The sequence below is a fragment of the Salvia splendens genome, chromosome 8 (assembly GCF_004379255.2).
Source record: "Salvia splendens isolate huo1 chromosome 8, SspV2, whole genome shotgun sequence".
Lineage (NCBI taxonomy): Eukaryota > Viridiplantae > Streptophyta > Magnoliopsida > Lamiales > Lamiaceae > Salvia > Salvia splendens.
The window spans coordinates 4,371,225-4,389,824 of record NC_056039.1 but is presented as its reverse complement, the minus strand read 5'-3'; the positions used below and the strand labels follow the sequence as shown (position 1 = coordinate 4,389,824).

The 18,600-nt window shown below is 38.8% G+C and overlaps 4 protein-coding genes across 8 annotated transcripts; 2 read left to right on the top strand and 2 right to left on the bottom strand.

Annotated features, from left to right (window-relative positions):
- The first annotated feature begins 2,852 nt into the window (after nucleotides 1-2,852).
- Nucleotides 2,853-7,005, top strand: LOC121743799 (respirasome Complex Assembly Factor 1-like). Its single transcript, XM_042137166.1, has 5 exons — nucleotides 2,853-3,087; nucleotides 3,174-3,302; nucleotides 4,855-4,958; nucleotides 6,405-6,534; nucleotides 6,633-7,005. The coding sequence occupies exons 2-5, from the start codon at nucleotides 3,174-3,176 to the stop codon at nucleotides 6,669-6,671; spliced, it is 402 nt and encodes a 133-aa protein (XP_041993100.1). The 5' UTR covers nucleotides 2,853-3,087; the 3' UTR covers nucleotides 6,672-7,005.
- A 535-nt stretch (nucleotides 7,006-7,540) lies between these two features.
- Nucleotides 7,541-14,570, top strand: LOC121744816 (methionine--tRNA ligase, chloroplastic/mitochondrial-like). 5 transcript variants are annotated; one of them, XM_042138475.1, is made up of 14 exons: nucleotides 7,541-7,882; nucleotides 8,200-8,343; nucleotides 8,430-8,579; nucleotides 8,707-8,874; nucleotides 9,204-9,328; nucleotides 9,466-9,559; nucleotides 10,710-10,808; nucleotides 10,956-11,136; nucleotides 11,424-11,539; nucleotides 11,829-11,984; nucleotides 12,442-12,570; nucleotides 12,649-12,801; nucleotides 13,189-13,342; nucleotides 13,445-14,570. In XM_042138475.1, exons 1-13 carry the CDS (start codon nucleotides 7,595-7,597, stop codon nucleotides 13,231-13,233), a joined length of 1,848 nt encoding a protein of 615 aa, XP_041994409.1. In that variant the 5' UTR covers nucleotides 7,541-7,594; the 3' UTR covers nucleotides 13,234-13,342; nucleotides 13,445-14,570. The 5 variants fall into 5 exon arrangements, with proteins under 5 accessions (XP_041994409.1, XP_041994410.1, XP_041994408.1 ...); XM_042138476.1 differs by having other exon boundaries at nucleotides 13,189-13,365; XM_042138474.1 differs by having other exon boundaries at nucleotides 13,176-13,342.
- LOC121744679 lies at nucleotides 13,436-13,934 on the bottom strand. The gene is made up of 2 exons (XM_042138268.1): nucleotides 13,874-13,934; nucleotides 13,436-13,794 (listed from the first exon to the last, which is right to left on the bottom strand). Exons 1-2 carry the CDS (start codon nucleotides 13,932-13,934, stop codon nucleotides 13,436-13,438), a joined length of 420 nt encoding a protein of 139 aa, XP_041994202.1.
- A 1,619-nt stretch (nucleotides 14,571-16,189) lies between the features above and the next one.
- LOC121744266 (tubulin beta-2 chain) lies at nucleotides 16,190-18,366 on the bottom strand. Its single transcript, XM_042137746.1, has 3 exons — nucleotides 17,842-18,366; nucleotides 17,188-17,457; nucleotides 16,190-17,078 (listed from the first exon to the last, which is right to left on the bottom strand). Exons 1-3 carry the CDS (start codon nucleotides 18,233-18,235, stop codon nucleotides 16,405-16,407), a joined length of 1,338 nt encoding a protein of 445 aa, XP_041993680.1. The 5' UTR covers nucleotides 18,236-18,366; the 3' UTR covers nucleotides 16,190-16,404.
- Nucleotides 18,367-18,600: the final 234 nt, after the last annotated feature.

Genomic DNA, 18,600 nt, shown 5'->3' with positions numbered 1-18,600 from the left:
GCCGTGCCGCCCTTCCGTGTAATGCATGGGACGGGCCGGGGCTCGCAATTTGCGGCCCGGCCCCAAGGGTTACAGATGCTCTCAGTAACCCCGTCCCATTTCCGGCCCCAAGTCCCCTCCACGTCATCATTCCTCTACAGTTGCGGCCCAGGCCCCAACTGCTGTAACCCTGCAGGCCGCAACTAATAAATGACACTATTCACAACTCCAACCTATTTAACTCGAAAACGCAATTCGTTGAACAATTGAAACCGGGAAAATGCATTGTTCATTCGAAATTAACATTACATTACTAGACGAAGCAAATTTAAAATACAAGAAACCCGGGCCACGACTACTACTTCTTCATTTGGGCGCGAAGGTAGGCGATCATCTCACGGTGCAACTCGAGCTCCTCGTCCGACATCTTCGATGTATCCCTCGCTGTCAACTCCGTCAGCTGGCTCATCCGCCATGTAATATTCATCTCCGACAAAGTGTCGGACATCTTATCCAGAGACGGATTGGTCGGCGGTGGCACCATAGCGGAGTTGCCCGCAGCTGCCTTCCCCTTTGCTTTCCTCTTGGCCGCCTTTGTTCCTGTCGGGCGGCTCTGAATGCTAGGAGAGGAGTAGAAGACATCGTCGTCCGTCACGTTGAGGTCGATCGCCGGACCTCCTTCGCTCGAAGAGTAGTTTCCGGAGGCGGAAACTTTGGTTCTCTTCGCCGCCCCAGTTGCCGCCGGCTCAGCACCGCTGGTGTACTTCGGGCTCTTCTCGACGAGCTTCCAAACTTCGAAGTACTTGAAGGTCTTCTTCCCGTCAGTGAAGAACGCTTCCTTTGCCTTCTCGACGAGGTCCGCCTCGCTGTGCCCGCTCGGCCACATACGGACTACGTTGGCCCACTTTCCGTTCCACTTGCTCATATCCGCCTGGACCCGGCCCCAATGCTTGCGCAGCTTCACGTAGCTACGCTCGCTCGACCCTTCCGGACGGCCAGCGTTATATTTCTGCGCAATCCGCTCCCAAAAAGCCTTGCCGGTCTGCTGGTTGCCGATGATAGGATCCTCGGAGACGTCGATGTAGTTCCTCGCAAGCCACATTGTCTCGGGCGGAGTGTACTTCTTCGGCCCATCCTCCTCCCCGACCTTCTCCTTTCCCCGCTCTTGAGCGGGCTCCATCTCACTGACCTCGTACTCGTCGGTGTTGACCGGCGATGTAATGTCGCCGTTGCTACCGACTCCCGGACTAGGCTGTGTCTGCGATGGTTGCGATGACGGTATGTACCAATTGTTCGAGTTAACGAACTCCTCCATCTCACGTTGATCGCTGTTGAACCAATCCATTGGCGCCGAAACAAATGGTATAATAGAGTATTGAAATGGAACGCGGGATTGAAATGGATGGAATGCAAGCTCGTATTTATAGACATCGAATTTAAAAAAAAATACAAAATTGGATTTGCGTCCCGGCCCGAAGACCGTGTAACGCTGGGCCGGGACGCGGGACTTGCGGCCCGTCACCGTGCAACCCCGTCCCGGGCCGGGACGCGGGACGCTCCCCAGGCCGGTCACGCGTCACCGGGACGGGCCTGAGCCGTGCCGCCCTTCCGTGTAATGCATGGGACGGGCCGGGACTCGCGAGATGCGGCCCGTCCCCTTGCGTTACGCATGCTCTAAGGACAAGAATACACATTGGAGAGTCGTATCTCACATGCGAGAGTTAAGTTTGGAAGCAACTCACATCAAATTTTGAACGATTGCATACATCTCCTTGATGGTCTCATCCCACAGTAAGCAATTCATCTCATATACACTTTCTCGATTCTTTACTTAGATTTACGCCTTACAGATATCCATATACATGATTTGATCATCTAAGATTTTCATCCAAAAGTAACACCAACCTCGACATTAGTACCATCTTAATTCCCACCATAAACAACACAGACCTACCCCATTTTCCCACCATCAACATACATGCTTAAAACACTTGTTCTCCAATATAAATGTCCTAACATTTTCATAACATCATCATCATCATCATCATCATCATCATTGTGTAGTTTAATCTAGACTTTGCTTTCTAGACACTTTATACCATATACTGCCCCACTAACATAACCAAGGTTATGCATTTCATCCTCTTTATCAAAATATTCAAATTTATCTTCATCATTGTCAAATCTACCTACGATATTACCTTTTATGATGTATGTGTTTTCAATCCACCATCAACAATCAATTATCCTCCATGTTGAATATAAATGATAAATAAATAAAACCTACCTGAGGAAAAAAAGAATCATATAAAAAAGCACATTAAACCTGAAATCATAAACGCTGAATTAAATATCAGTCAAAACCTCTAAATCAGTAAAATCTAAATAAAAAATTGGTCAAAACCCGTAAATTATAAATTCTAAATCAGTAATCAAACAAAAATAAAAGCCCTAAATAAAAAATCATAAATCAAAACTCAAAAACCCTGAAAACATTCATTCGCCACTCAAAAAATTTGAAACGCTGGTGGGGGAGACCCCAATTTCTGCCCATAATCGACTAACCAAAACCGATGTCTCACGTGTTTTGTGCCTAAACCCACCCTTTTTTTAACTCTAGAAAATCAACTAAAATGTCGCATAATCTTCCATGCCATTTAAATTAAGTTGGAATATGCCATTAAGGTGTAATAGATAATTTAATGTGAATTCGTAATATTATGCATCTAAATATAAGTTTGAAATGCATGGAAAAAATATTTTTAAAAGATAATAATATTAGGCGTTAACATTTAACAATCTATATATTTTAATATTTCATACGTTATTATTACATGCACCAAAATGACTTATCATATCAAAAATTAAATCTGAGGTTAAATTATTAGAGAGTGAGAAGGAGAGACCAAAAGACAGTATAAAACTACTCATAGCTGTAGCAAGTTTATCGCCGGCTACATCACGTGCTCTGCAAATTCTATTCGTCTTTCCTCAATTTCTCGATTGGTTTATTCGATTGTTTATGCTGTGAATCATATCTCTTCTGATTCACCCCTTTCCCCAATCTGAATCTCCGAATTGTCCCAATAATCAGCCCTAATCCTCACTGTGAGTATCTATTTAAAGCTAGCGATTTCACAAAAATTATTGATCTGCGGGTTTTTTTTATCGGTTTTAACGATTGGAAATTTCAGATGAGAGAAAGGAAATCGGCGAAGTTGAATCAACAACAGCCGCAGCCGCAGCTGCAGCATCATCAGAATGGTCATTTGTCGCCGTTTAAATTGGCGAAGTTACTAGATCCTGATGCTTCATGGGATAAGGTTTCAGCTCTTTCCGATTTATTGTTAGTTTCGTGACTGCGGAGCTGATTCTGTGATGCTTAACTAGTCGATTTTACGCTCAGTTGATCGGCTTTCAAATTGAGAAACTAGTGTTTATGATTCAGGTGCAATATTAGAAAAATTTATGGATGGATGTTGTAGCTTTACACGAGGGAATCTTTTAGTAACAAATATAGTAAAATCCTTTCTGATTGGGTTCGGTTTTCCTTAAGTCCGTGTCAGGTTAATTTTATGAGTATAAGGTCTTCTCTTTGGGAGTATTAGTTTGGCTAATTTTCTACACTGGAATAGGAAAGAATTAAAAGGCGTATCTTGTAACGTGTAGACTGTTGACCAATACTAGTTCGGATGGACATTGGTAAAACTGATAAAGTACCTAATTATTTTTTTCTATATTGCATATGTTTTACTAGGAAACCTTTAAAATGTGTTAAATTAAGTCAAAGAAAAGACAGCTGAGCCTTTTAACATTGGTTTTATACCTATCCTTTTGGAAATATCTACATTGGGAATATCCACATTGGGTTTCTGTGTGCCTATGCCAGGGATGTTAGGGTCGTGGGGCGCATCGGGTCGATGAGGTAAAAATTCGGGTCGCGGGTCACAAATCTAGGCTAATTGTTTTGCCTTTTAATATTAAATAAAATAAATATATTGCTCTAATGTTTATAATATATCAAACAATATAAATGTAGACGCAATTCATGTGAATAGAGATAAAGTGGAAAATAGAAATGATCAAAATATCAAAACAATTCACAAGTCATAACACAATAAATAATTGATACCGTTGTCTGAAAATATCAAAACAAAGGAATATATGAAGGGTGGCAGCAAAAGATCTTTGAATTGTTTATTTGTTTAGGAGTGAAGAGGCCGAATTCTAAAATGTAGAAATTAGGTTTGAAAGGTTTGATGTAGTGCATGCATATATATAGAGAATTGTGATTCAGAGAGTCAAAAAACATGTGAGAGATTTGAGAAAATCAGAGATAGCATATGTTTAGGGCGACCCAGGCGACCCAACGGCGACCCTGTATCTCGATCAACCCACCCATGTTGGGGCGGTGATGGTCTCGACCCAGGCGACCCGAACGACATTTTGACAACACTGGCTTATGCACAGTCATCATTAATGAATATGAGATAGGCTATGAGAGACTCTAAAGCTGACCCAACCTAATTATGGAATGAAATCGATATGTGAACGTGTGAGAGTCACAGGTGGTTATAGCAGGTTCAAAAATATCTGATTGTTTCATAAACCCGACTCTGTATGGACTGTTATTGATCCACTAACACATAAAACATCTAAAATTTTCATGTTAGTTTAAGTATAGTTTCACAGTTATCAGTGATCAATACACAATCAATTTGGAAACTCATCTGATAATTCCTAGCTGTCCCTTGAAACTTTGAGTTACCTATGTTAGTAGTCTATACACTTGATTTGGAAAGTCTGCCACTAAGTTATTATTTGATCTGCTGCTCATTGCAATTCAAATAAAATCACTATTACTATCTGATACAGGATCAGCTTGGTGACGTGCTGCATTGGACTAGGCAAGCATTGGGCCTTTTTTGTGGATTAATATGGGGTGCGATTCCTCTAGTTGGGGGACTCTGGTTTCTCCTGTAAGTACTCTCATCTGAAATCTCACCTCTCCGTGGTTGATGGTTTCTGTAGGTTGGTTTTAGATTCCACACCACAGCTTTAAAAAATTTACTTACAAATCAGGTTGCAGCATGATATTGCCGTCACATTTTATATTTAGGTAGTATAGTTTGTAAGATATAATTCATCATTTGCTTAAGTGCATCGTGACATGCCAAAAGAATCAATTTAGTCCGTTGAACTCATGTTTGTATAGTATCTTATAGGTCCTTCGTGTTTATAGTATATATTCTGAGGTGTCTTGACTCCCTGATAGATAGGATGTTCCGAATGATATGCAGTCATTCAATTAGATGGGGATATCCTGGTGTTGTTGCGGCCAAAGAAAAATAATTGCCTGTCAGAATAGCAGCTTGGAGAGTGGTTGAGTTTGACGGTGGAGGAAAGTAGATATGAAAAAAGAGAATATGGATTTGGAGAGGACCTAGGGACTGGGGTGGGTTGTGGTTGAAATGGTAGTAGAAAATGAGATGGATTAGAAGTAGGTTTATTGTGTCTATGAGTTGTGGACTAAATTAAAAACCGGTTCATTCAGTTGGGAATTTATTCCATGTTCTTGATTTTTTTCTCTCCTATTTTTTCTTCCTGATTCTGGATTCTTTTCTGTCATAGTTGAAAAGAATCATTAGGACCATGCCTATGTTGCATACTCTTAGCAAACTTGCCATTGTATCTGAATAATATTTGTTGTTCTTTTTCTTTTTTGGTGTGTTTGTCACTCTGTGTGTGTGTCAACTGTCAATGAATTAGTCCCATTTAGGTTCTCAATTTGTATAATTTATGTAGACAATTCACCTTTTATTATTGTGCCATTTTGGTTTTGCATTCATGTTGCATGCACTCCTTATCACTCAGGTTAGTAAATCTGGGCACAATCTTCACGTACTTAATGGCCTTGTGTATGTTTAAGTTTTGTTTCTGCACCCACGTGGTAAATATGCATGAATATTCATGATCCTCTAAGATACACTACAGTTGACGTAAGTTTGAATTAGTGAACTTTAGAAGGGGCCTTGAACCAAAGAACTCCATCTAGTTCTCTCTGGTTGACATTAATGGCACTTGAAGATTCCATGGTCAGTCTCTATGAAGTACTCCGTATTACACATCCTGGCATTTTCTGGTTGATGGCAAAGCCAAAAAAGTTTGTGTGGATACTGTTGCTTACAGATTTGGAAGGTTCATGTTATAATGTAAAACTATGAAGGTGGCTATTCACAGAAAATATTTTCCAACCTCAAATATTAACAATGCAAGATGCAATTTAAGGGGGAAAAGGTAATGGTTAAAAAAAGAAGATAAAGAACTTGCTATCTGGGTGAATAATTGCATGGTGTTGTTTGTTAAAGTTTGAGCAAGAAATATCCTTCATTTTCATGATATCTATTTTGAAAATCGAAATACAGGTTTGCAGCAGTATCTACTGGGATTATCTATGCATATTATGCCATTGTACTAAAAGTTGACGAAGAAGAGTTTGGAGGCCATGGAGCCCTTCTTCAGGAGGGACTTTTTGCTTCAATATCCGTCTTTCTGGTATAATGCACATTATTATCCTCGTGTTCATTCATTGCGATAGGATTTTTCGAAGTTGTTATCTGCATGCTACTAACACCAATTTCCCTGCTGTTCAGCTCTCATGGATTCTAGTATACAGTTTGGCACACTTTTGAGTCTTGACCGCTACTTGGATCCCGATGCTTTGCTTCTCAAATGCAGAAACGGGAATCGGGGCTTTTAGATTTGATGTGTTATGAAGTGATTGATGAACCTTCTATACCTTGAACTCTTCTTAGGGAGTCGAAGACTTTGTTGTATTTGTGGCTCTTTTATCAGCTTATTGACAGTATAGGCTTGTCCTTTTTCCTTATTATTCTTGTTATTAAGATTTTGTTTCTCGTTTTCTTTATTTAATTTGAGGTAGAATTTCTTGAATCACACTCTGTGAATGCCACGGAACGTGACCAATTATTACTCTTTATAATAAAACATTCACGGTTTTTAGTTTGTTTATTTAGCAAACTAGTTGATCATTCTATAATAAATTTCTCGTTTATTTCAGGGACGGAGGGAGTATATTACAAAAATATGTACTTTTATTATAGTAGCACCAAAACAATGAGAAAATAGGACAATTAATTAATATAGTACGTAGGTATATGTTTTACAATTAAATATACGAACAAACCCCCGTATTTTATCTGTTTTCATTAAAATTTTGATAAAATTAAGTAGTATAGTATTCATTTCCACCTCTTTGTAAATGAATTACATTTACATTCTTATAAAATCCTGGGAACATTTTATATTTTTTGTCGAATTTACATTGGTTTATTTACATACAGTAAAAACTAAAAACTATTTTGAGAAATGCAAGAACCGACTCCGTTTCCTCTCCGGCCCTCCTGCAATAATTAGTAACTTTACTAAAATACCCTTTTTATTCATGCAATACGAATAAGTGTATTTACTAAAATACCCTCTCTATTCCTGCAACACGAATTAGTAAATTTACTCAAATACCCTCTTTCCCTCATCTTCTCCTTTTCTCACTAGTCTCTGCTGCACAGCCTCTTAACTCTCAACCACAGCATCAATGGCGTGTGGAGTTCAATACTCCATTAACAATAGCCTCCGTTTCTTCTCCTCCTCCCCATTCTCTCTCAATTTCCTATCCACTGCAAGACCCCATAAAATTCGCTTCAGAAATTCTAAGTATTTCTCCATTTCCAAGGACGCGCTGTACCGCACTTGTAGCGCCGCCAACACTTCAAATACTGCCGAACGATTCGTCCTCACCACTCCGCTTTATTACGTCAATGCCCCGCCGCATATGGGCAGCGCCTACACAACCATTGCCGCCGACGCCATCGCCCGTTTTCAGGTAATAATTCAACACTGAAGTTTTATTTTTTTTAGCTCTTCATGCTGCTAGGTTTTTATGTTTTCGGTTCTTCATAGAGGCTTGCTGATAAAGTCATAATTCATTAAAAAGCTAAAGTTATAGTGCATCGAATATTTTAAACATGTGCTATTGATAGGGATTTACAATGTTCAAAGTGTGTTGTTAAAGGCGATGCTTTCAAGCTGGATATTTGTAGTGCAAAGAGGGCTGCTACTGGAAATCATTTTCCTAAGTCTTTCTGATTAGAAAATTCAATGTTTACGTGATTACTGATAAGATTTATATTTGAATTGCAGAGACTTTTAGGGAAGAAGGTCGTATTTATAACTGGCACAGACGAGCACGGGGAGAAGATTGCTAATGCTGCTGCTGGCAATGGTTCGACTCCTATCAAACATTGTGATTCTGTCTCACAAGCTTACGGGGCACTGTGGAGAGAGGTATCTTCCTTCATCATGTTTGATGTATAGTTGCTTACAGGTGTACTTTTGTTTTAATTCCACTGTTTGATTCATCTTCTTGACAGCTAGACATATCTTATGACAAGTTCATTCGTACAACCAATCCCAACCATGAAGCAATTGTCAAGGAGTTCTATTCTCGGGTTCTGGCAAATGGTGATATCTACCGTGCTGACTATGAGGGACTGTACTGTGTAAACTGTGAGGAGTATAAGGTATTTTCTGCTGTTGAAACAAATTTTCATGGCAGTATCTTATTCAATCATTTAACTTGTCGCAAAAAGTTGGGTTTACATGCTGTTGAGCCTGTAGCTTTACCTTTGTGAACCTGTAAATCTGAAGGATGAGAAGGAGTTGTTGGAAAATAAGTGTTGTCCTGTGCACCTCAAGCCATGCCTTGACAGGAAGGAAGACAATTACTTCTTTGCATTGTCGAAGTATCAAAAACAGCTGGAAGAGATTTTGGAGGAGAACCCTGATTTTGTACAACCCTCGTATCGCTTACACGAGGTATGAAATTATGAAACATTATCAAATTTATGCATTTTAAGGTGTTGTTACTTGTGTCATTCTTAGAAAAGTAAGGGTTAGAAGTTACCAACTTCAACATTTCTACAAATTTTGCATGCCTTTCTAACAGCAACCCCACACTCTTTTCAGTTTATTGCATTACAACTTTTGATCATATTTTTATCTATGTAAAGCCCACTACCATCCATATTTTCCTAAATTTGCATTTTGCAGTGATGCTGTTGTGACCTTGTGATAATTTTTTGTGCATAGTCCTATGCTAGCTTCATTTTCTTGTTAACTCTTGTTTTCTTAATGAACTCTCTTAGGTACAAGGTTGGGTCAAAAATGGCTTGAGGGATTTTTCCATTTCTCGAACTTCAGTTGATTGGGGCATTCCAGTTCCTAGCGATGCCAAGCAGACTATATATGTATGGTTTGATGCTTTGTTGGGGTAATTTGTTGTGCCTTATGTCTCACTTAATCATGATATATTCTTTCGTGTAGAAATATTTCAAATATGCAAGTACTTTGTTAATCTGTTTGCTCTGCTTTTTTTAAATTATGATGGCCTATTGTCCTGTCAAACAGTTACATATCTGCTCTTTCAGAGGAAGAGGAGCAGCCTAGCTTACAAAATGCAATTTCCTCTGGTTGGCCTGCATCACTGCACTTGATTGGCAAGGTAGTGTTTTACTCACCTGCTGCTTATTTGTATTTTATTTTAGGCTGTGGGGATGGCCGGATGGTATAATATTATGTACAAACCATTAGCAGCTCATAGCCCTTTTATTCTTTCACTACTCAAGAAACTAATGGAGACTAGAGTGTTCCAATTATCATCTTCGTTACCAATTTAAGTAGAGTTAGTATAATTTATAGCTTGAAAGCCTCAACTGTGGAAATTATTTTAAGAGCCTGAACTTTGAGCAAAGTTCATTTTATAGCCTCAACTATCTGCAATATTTTATAATAGGTTTAAGTTTGTTGAACAATTTATAGCCCCAACTATCGATAATATTGTAAATAGTCTGAACTTTGTTCCATAGTTTGATTTATAGCCTGAAGTCATTTTCCAGTGCCAAAATGTGACTATGACGATCAATTGTTCACATGGATTTATTATTTTCCACAACATCTCCGTCTCCAGATTTATTATTTTCCACAACATATCCGTCACCTGAAAACGACTTCGGGCCATTAATCAAACTGCAGAGCAAATTTCACACTATGAAATGAAGTTCACAACAAAGCTCAAGCTATTTAAAATATTTTCGATAGGCAAGGCTATAAAATGAACTTTGCTCGTGTTCAAGCTATAAACTATAACTAGCCCACATGAGTATTTAGGTGACATGGTAGAGCCAGACAGGACAATATTCATGATTATTCATGATTTGTGTTCTGAGTCTCACTGCATGTATTTGTCGAATAAAGTCCCTCATTAGGCAGCATGACAGGAATAATCAGTATAATGTGATTAATAATTCCATTGTTATATATTCTCGCCAATAATGTGCTATGTCTAAAAATATTGTGATAAAACACCTTCATTGGAATTTTAGTAAATTTTTTAGTGTAGCAAAATGATTGATTTAAGGATATTCAACCTCAGGATGGTAAGTGAGGTAGACGGTCCAAATTTAGATGCTTAACCCTTTGAATTCTTGATCTTTATTTGTTATACTATTAAGGAAATGGAATTGCTCAGGATGAGATCACAATTGTTGTATGAAGTATTCATTACATAACTGACTGGCGCCACTTATTCTGTTCAAATATGAACATCTAATTTGATATATTATTATGAAGTTAATTTCACAAAGTATATGTAGGACATATTACGGTTTCATGCAGTTTACTGGCCAGCAATGCTGATGTCAGCTGGAGTAAGCCTCCCAAAGAAGGTTTTTGGTCATGGATTCTTGACAAAGGTATTAATGTTAATACCAGATAATAAAGTGTGCCTGCCTATCTATGGTGTGTTCCTTACTTTTTCAGTAATAATAGTTTGTATGCATTTGAATCATGTCCTTTTCTCATTTAGTTTATTTAATTTAACAATGGCCTGAATGTGGTAGGATGGCTTGAAAATGGGAAAGTCACTGGGGAATACCCTTGAACCTACTGATTTGGTGCATAGATTTGGACCTGATGCAGTCAGGTATTTCTTCCTTAAGGAGGTGGAATTTGGTAATGATGGGGACTACTCAGAGGAGCGTTTCATCAACATAGTTAATGCAAATCTTGCAAACACCATTGGTACTAGTTTGGCTTCTGCGTAAATTCACAATTGACATTCCTGCTCAATTTCGTTTACTGGACCCTTTTATAAATACTTGTGTAAAATTGAACTTGGTTTAGCATGTCGATTAGCTAGGACAGGAGTTTAAAGTTTGACTATTTTATGAAATAATCCACAGACTTAACTTCTAAATGCAGCACTGGCATCTTAAAAATGATTCTTATATCTATGCACACTTACACATTTGAAGCCTTGTGGTGTAAGATGTATATCTTCTAGAAGTCTGATCTTGTCTTTCCTCCAGGTAATCTTCTTAATCGTACACTTGGACTTTTGAGGAAGAATTGTCAATCCACTATTGCTGTTGATTCAGCAATTGCAGCAGAAGGAAACACACTCAAGGATGCAGTGGAGAAGCTGGTAAAGTTCACATACAACAAGATCTAGTTTGGGGAAATATGTGGAATCAAATTACCATTACTAAAAAACTACTCACATATGTTTTCTGTTAATAGGCTATATTCTAAATTTAACTGCTTTTAAAGGATATCATGTAACTAACAGTCATCCTTTTTAGCAATCTACCCAGTAAACACCGAAATTGCCTCATTCTCAGGACTAATTTACTTTCCCCATCTTATTTATTACTTAACATGGCAGTTTTCATAGCTGAAACTATGGTTTCGTCCTTAATTTCAACTCCATGTAGGTTGAGAAAGCAAGACAGCACTATGAGAATCTTGAACTGTCATCAGCTTGTGCGGCTGTGCTGGAGATTGGTAGTGCTGGAAATGTATATATTGATGAAAAAGCACCATGGTCTCTTTTTAAGCAAGGGGAGTCTGGGTTCACAACTGCATCCAAGGTTTCCTATCTAGTCCTATCTATATTTTTTTAATGCTCACTGGAATATTTTTTTAACATAAAGATGAAGCACAACTGGATCTTTAACTGGCACTGTTTTGAATATCGTAATTCTGATCTCTTCAACTTGTTTCTAAATTAAATCGAATTGTATATAAGTTGGTTATTATTAGTCACCTTCTTATCATTCGTACATTAGTCCACTGCACTAGCACTAGATGTATAAAATTAATGAATCCGCTGTGTAATTTACCACATTGGAAAACAAAAGCAAAATTCCATCTCTAGGACTAGGATTCTTCCCATGGAAAATTTCATTTATTTTGTGAGTACAGTAATTACGCAGAGTGATTTTACATAGCAGATTCAGTAACTACACAGGGACTAACAGACTAATAATAAGAATTGGACTTATTGAACCCTCCTATGTATACACTAAATTATTTTTATGTGAATAGGACCTTATAATTGTACTGGAAGCCATGAGAATTGTGGCAATTGCTTTATCCCCAATTACTCCGAGTCTATCTTCGAAAATTTACACCCAGCTTGGTTACTCTGAGGACCAATTCAGTTCCATCACTTGGGTCAGTCTCTCTCCTACACACAGACATTAACCTGTGTTTAAATTGCCTTCAATAATATTTAATAATAATTGTTTGCAGAGCGAAACCAGATGGGGTGGGCTGAAGCAAGGCCATGTCACAGCTCCGCCAAAACCTGTTTTCTCGAGAATAGACCTTGAAACTGAGCCGACCAATACAACCGATGATACTAAGAAAACCAGCAAGAAAAAAGATAAGCAGAAGACCCAAAAGGTAGTTGAAGCCTAGAGATTTTTGTTATTGGAGGATGGTTTAACATTTTGATTTGTCCAAAGCTAGTACATCAACAGTGTATCATTGTAGTTGAGCTGATGAACACTGCCACATCTTCTCGGGCACTTTCCCTGGATTATCAGAAATAAGAAACATCATTGCTGGGGTTGATGTATTTTTTATTATTATGAATAGAACAATGGCATTTACAGCTGTCTTCTCGTGTGTGTGAGTACGCCCTCAGATGTTCTGAATTTATATAAGAAAACTAGGAGAAAAAGTAAATGAATAAATGAAAAGGAACACGAATTTTTTTTATTTAGTACTTTTATAAATAAGTATGTAGATTGCATAATTTTGGAAGCAGAATACAGTTAAATTATATAGGTGATGGAGCACAATCATCAGAAGAAACTGTGGTGCTTGAAGTAGGAGCATAAGCTGAACTCCCTGCTGCAGAGACTGGACCAGAAGCTGCTGCACCTGAACTCTGAAGCTGGATGGCAGAACGCCGAGAGCTAGTTGTCTCAAACTTGCACAGGTCAGCAAGAAAGACCCCTAAAGGTATGAAGCAAATACAAAAATTATCTTATGCTGTAACTTATTCTTTTGTTTTCCTTCAAATGTGCAATATTCAAATTAGGTTTGAAGGTGGTGCCTTACCTTCTGCTAGAGCCAAGTTTTGGTAGAGATCAACAATGTTTGGGCAGTTATAGTAACACTGTGGAGAGCAGAGTTTAAGGGCGAAGCGAGTCTCGAGGAGCGAGTCGGAGGAGATGCCGACAGACTTCCTCTCAAGCCCACATGCGCTCACGCACTCGTCAGTCTCTATGTATGCTGGTGGCACATTCATGGCTATGACCTCAGAAGTCTTGCACTGTAGCTCCACATCCCCACCATCCGTTTGGAGGGTTTCCAACACGCATCTTCTCCCAGACGACGCAATGGCAAAAGAGCACATTCCAGATGGCAATTCCTCACACACAAGCTCCCCTACACAGAGAATTCAAAAATGAAACAAGGTATAAAATGTATCATGCAAAACAGGAAAGGAAAAGAAAGCTTTGCTCACCAGTACCAAGAGCTCCTTCAAGGACGAGAGCAAAGGCAAGGAAGGCTATCAGGCGACTCATTTTCTACGAAAGGAGAAGCAATCGACTTGCTAAGAGAAAAAGGTACGTGCAAGAAACAAGAGATGGATAATTTGCTGTGGTTGTGGAGAGCAAGTAGGGGGGAGATGGGGGGTTTATATAGAGGAAGCTTGGCGTTGACATCAAACGTCGATGCTGGGAATAATTGGCGGTGAGTTTCTTCCATAGTATATTAGTGAAGGTCGAGGCAAGACATGGGTCGTCGTTGTAGAAAACAGTTAATGCCACTTTTTTGTTTGATGCTCTATGTTTGTTGCTTTGCACAGCTGGTTCAAGTAGACTGTGTAGTGAAGAATGAATTCATCGAAGTTGTTTGGTGGTATAAGTGCCGGCTGCCCATTCAAATATGCTTTGTAAGAGAGACAAGTGTATTGCCTTTTGTGGTGGCGTTGTTAACAAAACAGGCCAATAGCTTGCCCTCTGTTTTTTATGTGAGAATGCAGGGTGTGTATTTAGATAAATAAATAGGGGAAATAGCAAATAACATCCCAATGTTTAGTCATATCTCAAAACCAACATTTTTGCATGTTATTACTTTATTATGAAGTACTACTAGTATAATAGAAACATTGAACATATAGTTGTTACATTTGAAAAGGTCGGACGCTTTTTACACAAGTTAATTAGTTCTCCACATATTTCGGGTAATTACGATATTAGTACAATTTTTTTTTCTTTTGTTTCATGTTAGTATACAATATTTGACATTTGTATTAAACATTAAATGAAGATGAAACTTTCTTTTATCAATATGAAACAACGATTGAACATTTTGGACCAACATAAAATAACGAGTATTAAATTTAAAACTCTTAAACAATGATAATAATGCATGTTGTACTTTGTGTAAGCAAAAAATTGACAGCATTTAAACATATCGGACAGTGCGTTTAAATAAAAGCAAATACAGTAACTTTTTTTTTGTATCATTATGTAAACATTCATATTTTCCGTGGTAACATAAAACACTTTAATTGAAATTGAAGGAATTGAATTATATTTCAATTTCAAATCATTTGCACAGTAAATATGGTATACAAAATTGGATTTGAAGAAATTGATATGAAGTGTGTTGTGTAGTATGTGTGCAATGTGAGTAGACTCTAGAGTGTGTATGCGCGTGTGCAATGTGTGTGTAGAGTATGTGTTGTGTGAGTATTGCATGCAATTAGTGTGTGTGCAGTGTGTGAAGATGGTCAATTTTATAACTATTTGGAATTCCAATTATCTACTTTTGAAATTGAATTCAAATTAGGGTCCTTTCGGTACACGGAATTGGAATTGAATTCGAATTAAAATTCTACAAATCCTTTTGTTTGGTAAAAATGATACGAAATTGAATTTATAGAAATCATGCACACACACTCACATGAGTGTGTAATATGTGTAGTGTGAGTGTGAGTGTGAGTGAGTGTTACTCTGTGTGTGTGTGTGTGTGTTTAAGTGTGTAACTCTGTGCGTGTGTGTGTTAGTGTGTGTTTAAGTGTGTTACTCTCTGTGTGTGTGTCAGTGCGTGTTTGTGTATGTATGTGTGTGTGTCATTGTATTTATGCATGTGTGTGACTAACTATGTGCGTTACTCTATGTTACTTTGTGTGTGACAGTGTGTGTAATTGTGTGTATGTGACTAAGTAACTGTGTAAGTGTAAGGGTAAGTGTAACTGTGAGCTTGAGTGTTAGTGTAATTATGTGTCTGTGTTAATTATGTATGTTTGTGTGTAATTACGCGTGTATCTGTGTGACAGTGTGTGTTTCTTTCTGCTCTATTTATGCAGCATGTGAAAGACCATTTGAAATTCCAATTTTCTATTTTTTTATGGAATTCAGTGGAATTGAGAGAATTGGAATTGAATTAATCTAGATAATTTGCAATATCGAACATTGAATTTGGAATTGAAGCTACAATCCCAAATTCACAGCTCCAATTTTGTGGTACCAAATGGAGCCTTAAAGAATTTGAAGGAAGTTGAATATAATTCAATTCCAAAAACAAATTTTATATGAATTGGAGTTATCAATTCCAAATCCAAAAGCCCAATTTCAAGATACTGAACGGAATAATGTAATTACAATTACCACAAATTTTGGTAAACGTAACAATTTGTAGTTTGGTAAACATATTAGATTTAAAGTTGGTTTTGCATCTTAAGATATACTCGATGATATCAAAACTAACAAGAAAAGATTTCTGAGTTTTCAAGGAAATAGTACTGAAACAAATCTTTAAATGCTTCACATGAAGAAACTGAAGAAATTTAATTCCCGAACCCGATAAACAGCAGAAACAAATTCAAAAAACGCAACATACGCATTAGAGTTTTTTTGGTTACCCTATGTTTTTTCACCAAGCCGTTGCGCAACTGGGAGTTGAGATTACAACCACAGTCAACAGCAACTAAATCCTAAAAATAGCACAGCCCATCATCATTCATTGAGGTTGTTTCTTCCTCGATCAATCCTCGTACTCACCCTCCTCATCCTCGTACTCACCCTCCTCGTCAGCTGTCGCATCCTGGTATTGCTGATACTCCGCCACCAGATCGTTCATGTTGCTCTCCGCCTCAGTGAACTCCATCTCATCCATTCCTTCCCCAGTGTACCAGTGCAAGAAGGCCTTCCTCCGGAACATGGCTGTGAACTGTTCGCTCACCCTCCGGAACATCTCCTGGATGGAGGTTGAGTTGCCAACAAAGGTCGAGGCCATCTTCAGCCCAGTTGGGGGGATGTCACAGACAGTTGATTTCACGTTGTTGGGGATCCACTCGACAAAGTAAGATGAGTTCTTGTTCTGCACATTCAGCATCTGCTCATCCACCTCCTTTGTGCTCATCTTCCCACGGAAGATGGCTGAGGCAGTCAAGTAGCGGCCATGGCGCGGGTCAGCAGCGCACATCATGTTCTTTGAGTCCCACATCTGTTGTGTGAGCTCAGGGACTGACAGCGCTCGGTACTGCTGGGATCCGCGTGAGGTGAGGGGAGCGAATCCCAACATGAAGAAGTGCAGACGCGGGAATGGGATGAGATTGACAGCAAGTTTGCGAAGATCAGAGTTGAGCTGGCCGGGAAACCTTAGACAGCATGTGACACCAGACATGGTTGCGGAGATAAGATGGTTAAGATCACCAACTGCAAACACACAAAAACATCAATCAATAAATGCAGTCAACACAACAGTATATGATGAAACGAGCAAAACAACAATTTTAGAAAAGCTTTTTGGGTAGGATAAGCTTACAGCTAGGTGTTGTGAGCTTAAGAGTCCTGAAGCAGATGTCGTAGAGAGCCTCATTGTCAAGGACCATGCACTCATCTGCATTCTCCACGAGCTGATGAACGGATAGTGTTGCGTTGTAAGGCTCAACAACAGTATCGGAAACTTTGGGAGATGGGAAAACGGAGAAGGTGAGCATCATCCTGTCTGGATACTCCTCCCTAATTTTTGAGATCAACAGAGTACCCATACCAGATCCAGTTCCTCCTCCCAAAGAGTGACACACTTGGAATCCTGCATCGATATTTAACGTTTTTATCAGAAAATGTCTTACGCCCCAGTTCAATATTTATAGTACATCAAACACCAAGGTTTAAATTCGTTCATATAGGCATATAAACAAACAGCTAGAGCTAAACATTTCAAACGATTGTAAAAAATGGAAAAGGGATCTGGAATTTCAGATAATTGAATAAAAATTGGAAATAAGATCTGTAATTCCTGACGACGATAGAAAATGTTTTCAGATGATTGCAGAAAATTAAAACAAATCTGGAATTTAATTAAGTCTGCAATTTAAAAAGCAATTAGGCCAAAAAAAAACTCAGCCAAATACGAGATCTGAAACTAAATCGAATAACCAGAAATCGAAGGAGAAATAATTCACGATGGTTATACCTTGCAAACAATCGCAGTTCTCCGCCTCTTTCCTGACAACATCGAGAACGGAATCGATCAGCTCCGCGCCCTCGGTGTAATGCCCTTTCGCCCAATTGTTTCCAGCGCCGGACTGCCCGAACACGAAATTATCGGGCCTGAAGATCTGGCCGTAGGGGCTGGAGCGGAGGCTGTCCATGGTCCCGGGCTCGAGATCCATGAGCACGGCCCGAGGCACGTATCTACCGCAACTGGCTTCGTTGTAGTAGACATTAACCCTCTCGAGCTGCAGATCTGAGTCGCCCTGGTATCGGCCGGTGGAATCGATGCCGTGCTCCGCGCACACCACCTCCCAAAACTTGGATCCGATCTGGTTTCCGCATTGGCCGCCCTGTATATGGAGGATTTCACGCATCTTTGCTTGTTGTTTAGAGAGAGAGAGAGAGAGAGAGAGAGAGAGGAGCGAATCTGAGAATTGAGAGAGAAAGGGAATTAAAAATGTGGTGGGCGGAGGCTGACGAGGGTTAATATGAGAGAGAGAGAAAGAGGAGAGAGAATTATTTGTTGGTATTTGAAATTTGAAATTCAAAAGAGGGAAAGTGGGGAATGAGCTGTATTTCCCCAATTTTTAACGGGTCAAAGCAACGGCTACATTAATCATTTTTTATACGAGCAGGAGTATATTTTTAAAATGGGTTATTAATAGATGTTAATAATAATAATTTATTTAATCAGATTCGATAAGGTAACTAAAATATTTGATGTGATTGTTTAAATTTA

What these genes read in the sequence shown, in the direction of transcription:
- LOC121743799 (XM_042137166.1), top strand. Translation starts at nt 3,174, where the DNA reads ATGAGAGAAAGGAAATCGGCGAAGTTGAATCAACAACAGCCGCAGCCG. An exon ending in GGGGGACTCTGGTTTCTCCT is followed by an intron (nt 4,959 to 6,404) that starts GTAAGTACTCTC and finishes ATCGAAATACAG; the next exon opens with GTTTGCAGCAGTATCTACTG. An exon ending in CTTCAATATCCGTCTTTCTG is followed by an intron (nt 6,535 to 6,632) that starts GTATAATGCACA and finishes CCTGCTGTTCAG; the next exon opens with CTCTCATGGATTCTAGTATA.
- LOC121744816 (XM_042138474.1), top strand. Translation starts at nt 7,595, where the DNA reads ATGGCGTGTGGAGTTCAATACTCCATTAACAATAGCCTCCGTTTCTTC. An exon ending in ACGGGGCACTGTGGAGAGAG is followed by an intron (nt 8,344 to 8,429) that starts GTATCTTCCTTC and finishes TCTTCTTGACAG; the next exon opens with CTAGACATATCTTATGACAA. An exon ending in CACTGCACTTGATTGGCAAG is followed by an intron (nt 9,560 to 10,709) that starts GTAGTGTTTTAC and finishes AAGTATATGTAG; the next exon opens with GACATATTACGGTTTCATGC.
- LOC121744679 (XM_042138268.1), bottom strand. Translation starts at nt 13,934, where the DNA reads ATGAGTCGCCTGATAGCCTTCCTTGCCTTTGCTCTCGTCCTTGAAGGA. An exon ending in TGAAGGAGCTCTTGGTACTG is followed by an intron (nt 13,795 to 13,873) that starts GTGAGCAAAGCT and finishes TTCTCTGTGTAG; the next exon opens with GGGAGCTTGTGTGTGAGGAA.
- LOC121744266 (XM_042137746.1), bottom strand. Translation starts at nt 18,235, where the DNA reads ATGCGTGAAATCCTCCATATACAGGGCGGCCAATGCGGAAACCAGATC. An exon ending in GAACTGCGATTGTTTGCAAG is followed by an intron (nt 17,458 to 17,841) that starts GTATAACCATCG and finishes ATATCGATGCAG; the next exon opens with GATTCCAAGTGTGTCACTCT. An exon ending in TAAGCTCACAACACCTAGCT is followed by an intron (nt 17,079 to 17,187) that starts GTAAGCTTATCC and finishes GTGTGTTTGCAG; the next exon opens with TTGGTGATCTTAACCATCTT.